Source organism: Austrofundulus limnaeus, unplaced genomic scaffold (genome assembly GCF_001266775.1).
Source record: "Austrofundulus limnaeus strain Quisiro unplaced genomic scaffold, Austrofundulus_limnaeus-1.0 Scaffold24, whole genome shotgun sequence".
Lineage (NCBI taxonomy): Eukaryota > Metazoa > Chordata > Actinopteri > Cyprinodontiformes > Rivulidae > Austrofundulus > Austrofundulus limnaeus.
The window spans coordinates 2,401,193-2,408,224 of NW_013952426.1; the positions used below are offsets into that span (position 1 = coordinate 2,401,193).

Below are 7,032 nucleotides of genomic sequence, written 5' to 3' on the forward strand. Positions count from 1 at the left end.
TTAAAAATGTGCCCCACCCCACTTTTAAGATGGTGATTACGCCCTTTGTCAAATGCCATCATCAAAATTGTCAGGCACATACTTGTGACATGTCATTATTGTGATTAACAGATGCATAAACATTCTTAGTTAAACAACCAATGAATTACGAACAGAACAGATTGTTTCTGTTTAATATCTGATTAAGAGAACTGAAGTCCTCGTGTAGGTTGAAATGACCCATCATGGCCAAAAATAGAGTTCAGTGTTCCTGCCTTTTCTCAGAGACCTGCTTTGAGGCAGTAACTCCTGTTTCTTCACTCGAGGTGACCCCTATACATCAAATATATCATTCAACGATTCAAGATTCAAAGTGTTTATTGTCATATACACAGATGAAAACATATTTCCCTGAGCAATGAAATTATTACTTTGTCGACCACTCTGAATGCCAGGAGGCAACCACACAAAAAAGAAAAAGCACTTAAAGGACACTAACAAAGTAATAAGGKATAAAGGATAAAAAAGACCACACTTTGAACAAAAAGAAAGAGACCAAATTAGAGATCATAACAGCAATACAGGAATAACATCAATAAAGGGAACAATACAATCAGTGTTTAAGGTGTAAATGTGTAACAGGTAACAGTCTGAAATATGCACATGTATTATTTGTCAGAAGATTTTCACATTCAACTGTTTAGAAGTCTGATGGCACTTGGGAAAAATGAGTTCTTTTATCTTGTTCAATCATGATCAATGTTCCACTTACTACTAATCAAAGGCAACTCTAAACAGGTGGGATTTTAGCCTTGATTTAAAGGACCTCAGTGTTTCAGCTATAGTGCAGTTTTCTATAAGTTTGTTCCAGATTTGCAGTGCATAGAATCTGAATGCTGCTTCTCCATGTTTGGTTCTGGGGATGCAGAGTAGACTAGAACCAAGAAGATGAGATTTAGATTGGACCACAAAAATATTAGCCTGGTAAAAGCCAGCCCCTTGTCCTAYGCTTTGCTTTGTTCAGAGGGTCTGGATCCTCGGCTATTGAGAAGCGATTTCTTGCTGGAGGCGTGGACTCTATTGAAGTTTAAAACAATTGAATCTGATTTACCCAATCACTAATGTTTGGCCTTGATGTATGTAGTGCACCAGCTTCACTGTGACGGAAGTTAAGCTAAGAAGCTAACCGAAAAAAGCGTTGTAAACGACCATCCCCTTCTGGGAAGAGAGACATACTGAACTGTAGAAATAAATGCATTGTTCAAAGTAGTACATCTGAATAAAACATGAATCCACTGGATTTCTTCTCAAAACTTTATTCTCAATCTTCTGACTCCACTCAGGTACAGCACTCAGCAGGCCTCAGTGTAAGACCTTGGGCTGAAAACCCAAACAAAACACAGCAGCCCTGCTCTAAGCAGAGACTCTGCAAAACACTAACAACTTCTTTACTAATAATAATGAATTGACCTTATAATGTATTTCTCTTCCTGGTTAGCCCTGGAGGTGTTACCGTTTACATCAGATGTAGARCGTAACTCARTTTTGTTTAGGCTAAAGAAAGAACACATGWTAAGAAAKGATGGAAGTATAAAATACAATACTGCATCTAACATTCCATTAATCAGTTCTTTCAGAACCAAACAAGATGGCTGTAGATGGAGCTTCAGGCTTTGTGAGACAAATTYAATTTATTTGGAAGCCTTGTCAACACAACAGAAATGTTACGATTATAACAAAACCTGTGTTGTGTACAAAGTCAGACCGTCCTGGATGGGAGGCAAAATGTACAAGAGAATAGGAGTCCAGTTTTTTTAACTACTCATCGTGTTCAGAAAACAATCTTCTTCTTGTAGTACAATATAATGGTAWCGTTTGTGTAATGGTGGCACCAAGGAGTACCAATCCTGCCAATTTTGTGAAAAGACATACCAACAGTACTCAWTGCATCATGGTCTCAAAAACCATTTAGCATAACTTCAGGTCTCTTGTGTGGTTTCCTGSTTCCTCAGGTTTTACTCAATCTGAGACAGCACCTGGTGCGATCTTTTATTAAGACAGCACCCATCCACGCACAACATATTTCTCTACACTCCTTTTCACTGAGGTCCACCTGTGGACACTCCAGACCCCCCACTGGTTCCTTGATCCAACATGTGAAAGAATAGCTTGGATGTGAACTCCGACTCAGTGCAGATCTATTAGATCAGCTTTAAAATAGAACTCTCAAATCCATTTTCAGAGTCAGTCTAGTATTTTTCAGCCTTATATCATCACGTTATCTCAAATATTTAGACTCTGGTCTAATGGACAAAACTGCCTCAGGTTACACACATACAGTCCCACATGTACATCAGGCATGTTGTTGGTTGGATGAACACAAATACTTCTTTTGTAAAACAAATCACGTGATACAGACTTGGCAGGGATAAAGCAGCTGGGTCACAGAATCGGTTGAAACAACAAAAGCTGAAATTTATCTTCCTTCCAGTTCCAGTAAAACACTTCAGTCCCCAAAGACCGGTCTTGGGAAGAGGTCATCTATTGTTTGTGCGATGACCCACTTTTCTTTTTATATACAATTCACTGTTTTTTTTCATTAACACTTAATGTGGGAGGAATCATTGTAAATAATTATGCTGACTCTCTTATTTTATTTAATTTTCTCTGTTTAGGTTGTGTTTGTGGTTCAGTACTTCAAAAAGAGACATGCGAGTCTTCCTGTGAGCCACTCAGATGCAGGAACAGCTGACACAGAAGAGGCTGCTCCACAGATAAATCACTCTGTGGAGACCAGGGATAAATATATCCTGTCACAGGTAAATGATGCATTGCACTGTCACACATGAAGGCCTTTTCATTTAAATTTAATGCCATCTTAAAATGAGTTTAACCCTGCAAAATACTACAATACACCTAGAATGTTTCATTCTTGTTGTTATAAATCAGTCATGGTCAACTTAAATTGACTTTATTTTACAAAAAATTATAAATTTATCATTTTTTAAACATCGAACATGTCAAATTTATACCAATTTTCCATAAATATTAATAGTAAAATACAGTAAGTGACTGCATAAATACTCTCTTTAAATTGTCTGTAGTAATTTAAGTCAGAAAAAAAAACATAATTGAAAATTATAAGTGATAGAATGAATACAAACGGATTTTCTTCAACACTTTAGACATCTCCAGAGTTTCAGAAAAAAAGGTCATTTTATGTTAAACATGACAAAAGCATAAAACATCAAAGTGGGTGAATAATTTACTGTATGATGTAAAACAACATGTCTGCAGCTGTTGATTTTCTGACGTTTTTAATCTTTTCAGATATTTTAAAGTGAATTTCTGGATACATAAACATCATCTTACTTGTTGCAGATAGCTCTTTAAACATCCTCACTTTGGGCAAATAGTTTAATTCTAATCAGCTAACATGGCTAGGGCTATGATTAAAGTGAATTGATGCAGTCTTAAAACATCTTTGATTACAAAAACTTTATAGTTACTCATTTTTAAGCAATTGTAGAATTAAAAAAAACATCAGATTGACATTTATGCAAACAGCAGTACAACTGTGGTACTGCAGCCTGTGGCACTTTTTGCAGGAAGGTGCTATTTTTTCTGTTAGATTAATAATAAATATTTTTTTAGACTGGAACTGTTTGAAAACTTCAGCAATACACTTTGACCTCACTCAGATTAGCTTCTAGATTGGCRTTTATTCAAGAATCAAACTCTTTCTGCAAACGGAGGTTGTTCAAAAAGCTTTCTACATCATAGGATATCAGTTTTTTCTAACCTTTTCACAAAACCCACTAAAAAAATCTGAATGACTTTCTATTTTACACACTTTCTCAGTTAATGATACAGCAAGCAAGATACAGCAGTGTTGTCTTAGCACGTTGCACTGAATGTTTTTTTTTTGTTTTGTTTTTTGTTTTAGAGTCCAGGATCCTTCACAGAAGTCACATGACTATGACCCACCTACCCCCTGCTTACATATAACATAGAAACAAGGGGAATATAGATTCACTCTGTTAAAGACAAGGACATTGACCTACAAATACCATCTGTAAATAATTATTACCACTTTAATAAACACAAGAAATCCAAGAKTTTCCTGTTAATAAGGCCCCAGTGTTAATGGTACATAATACCAGATAATATCTACAAAAGACTCACTGACATGTGATGTGTTTGAAAAAAAAAAAGATCAATTATTTGATATAACGATGCTTTTCTGTAAGGTCAGCACCTCGAACTGTGTTGTTATTTAATGTAACATTTAGTAATTTTGTAGAATTTTTGAAGTGTGTGCCATCAGATTATCAGAGTAATTTATGTATGGATTGATATAGTTAGAAGTTAAAATGATGTAAAATAAAGAAAGTAAACCTGTGTTTTATTTGTAATCAGTGGTCATAGTTTTACCTAAAAGGTTTACCTTTAACAAAGGCTTAGGGAAGTAAGTTTTAAATGTTTCACAAAAAATAAAAAATTAAATTAAATTAAATTAAAATATGTTAGGACAAGTTTTTGTTTCCAACTTTGTGTCCACTTCTTTCCATATTAAATGGTGAACTGATCCAATTCCAAATTCATATTAAATATACTTTTGAAATGCACAAGTTTTTTTCCTCCACATCAAGGTTGTACTAAAGTTTTTTTTACAGTCATTTGGTGGTTTGATCACATGTCCAAGTTTTTGGTTTGTAGTAAATAYATTTACTTGTAGTTTTATGCTTTTGTTATTGTTTTATTGTAATGAATTACAAAACGTGTCCATGTTCTTTTTCTGGATTATCTCTCTTCTAAATAAAATTAWTCTAACAGGCTTATAAACAGTGTTCGGGTTTTGATCTTGCACAACCTTTTTGGTGATTTTTTTAAAGATTTAATGACGTCTCTTGTTAAACACTCATGGGTGCAGCTTGTTGGTGTCTTCAGAGTGTAAAACTTCATTGTGTTAAAAAGCACTTAGAGGATGATTGTTCATTAGATGTTGCAACAACTGCAGCTGATTTGCAGAAGCAAAATAACTAAAATGCATACTTTGATTTGACAAACTGTTTCTCTTGGTCACATTTTTTAAATTTATATTTTTGTATAATATCACATTAGAATAAATTATGAGTCAAATGTGTTTCTATTTCAACAAAGAGTTAGCATGTTTGTTGCAGTGCACTTTTACTATTTGATAGTTTGCTCACTTAAAAACTTTAGCTTTGATTTTTACAACAGATACAGAAACATGAAGGCTTATGCTCATATTTGCATAGGCTTTAAAATGCTTTATTTGCATTAACTTTACTTATCCACTAGGTGAAGCTGTTTGACATCAAACACTGACTCATTTTTGTTTAAATCCTTCCCAACATGCTCTTCAAAGTTTACATTTTCATATGATGGAATTTCTTTTGTTTGTTTATGCTGTTTGACAGGATGGCCGAACATGAATGCGTGTATCAAATCAACAAAATGTTTTATTTTAAATACAGTTCAGCTTTACAGTTTTACAGCCCAACATTACATTTGGTACATGCAAATCTCTCTCAAASAAACCCAGTAAGGCAAGAACACTTTTTAAAACATAAACACTTTACATACAATAAGACACACGGAGATACATAACATTTAAACTGTATGTGTTGATTTTATTAGCTTCTGGTTTAATATAATTTGAAGCACACCAGAGAAGATTTCGATGCCTAAAGGAAACATCAGCAGATGAGGAGCGAGGTCTTTATGTTTCATCTCCTCCTTTTAGTAAGCCCTCATCGCTCCTCCTTTCATCTTGGTCACCCCCCCCCCCCCCAGGGGAGAACACTGGACCTGTGTGTGTACATGTGTCAAGCAAAGAGGGGGGTTGGGGGGGGTCTTGCCAGAGGATCCCCATATCTTGAAAGGGAGAGATGACAAGATTAGATAATAGTGTGTGTGTGTGTGTGTGTGTGTGTGTGTGTGTGTGTGTGTGTGTGTGTGTGTGTGTGTGTGTGCACGTGCGCAGGGTGGTGGGGTGTCTGCCAGTTGGGATGGTCATTTCCTCTTTAAAACAGGCCAGTAGACCCAGATGCGCTAATCCTTTAGCTTACAGCCAAATCTTTATTATTTCTAAAAAGATCGTTCTCTGAAGCTGTTTATGAAAAAAAAAAAAAAGAAACTCCTCCTCACACTTTCAACACACAAAATAATCTGATCAGCAACAATACACTATAACACAATGGCTACAGGTGCATGATCGTTGGTAGCATAGCTTGCTAAATAACTCGAAGCAGCAGCACTTTATGAGGCAAACATACACAAAAGTTCACATCCTGCTTCTGTGTAAGAAGAAACAAGCTCAGCGTTASTCTTGTTGATTCAGAGCTGGATCCATGTTAATCCCACCTGCCTGGTGCAAAGAGAAGTCCAACTGTTGACATATTAGGTGGGGTGACAGGAAGAGAAAAAACACATTGTTGGTCAATTAGAATATACATTCRTGTCAGCTGACACAATGGAATAACGCCCCTTTTCTACTGATTGCCTTCAATCTGTAAAAGTGACAAGAACACAAGTTAAATCTGAATTATACATTCAAAAAAAAACAGATGTGTTGGATTTAATCAAACAAGTTATGTCAACAGTTTCCACTCAGCTGAGTTGAGTAAGTGTGAAGCAACGTTCACATTTTCTTTAAAAATAAATGTGAAAGYTGCTTTACACTTACTCAACTCAGTWAATCCAACTATCTGTTTTTTGAGTGTAGGCTTGGCAAGAAAATTGCCCAGTTCAAAGCTTAATAATGCGGTTATCCTGATATGTCTTGTAGTCATTCCAGTATCAGCTGTTTTAAGAAATTTGATCAAATCAATGTCAATATTACATATCAGCACGGGCCTGTTCACAGGCACAAAGTTTCTGTCCAAGGCCTGACTTCAGAGTAATGATAGGTTCTGTTTGCATGGTGCTTTCTGTAATCAGCAAAGAGCTAAAGTCAAAATCAACAAAAGGTGACAGACGACACACACACACACACACACACACACACACACACACACACACACACAC

The 7,032-nt window shown here is 35.7% G+C and overlaps 1 protein-coding gene across 4 annotated transcripts in view; it reads left to right on the forward strand.

The window, feature by feature from the left end:
- LOC106514947 (lipid phosphate phosphatase-related protein type 5) overlaps positions 1-4,816 on the forward strand; it is a 9,655-nt gene extending 4,839 nt beyond the window's left edge. For all 4 annotated transcript variants that reach the window (XM_014004503.1, XM_014004505.1, XM_014004504.1 and 1 more), the window contains 2 exons: positions 2,655-2,798; positions 3,926-4,816. In XM_014004503.1, the coding sequence (XP_013859957.1) occupies positions 2,655-2,798; positions 3,926-3,955 (174 nt within the window). In that variant the 3' untranslated portion in view covers positions 3,956-4,816. The remainder of the gene's footprint in view (positions 1-2,654; positions 2,799-3,925) is intronic.
- Positions 4,817-7,032: the final 2,216 nt, after the last annotated feature.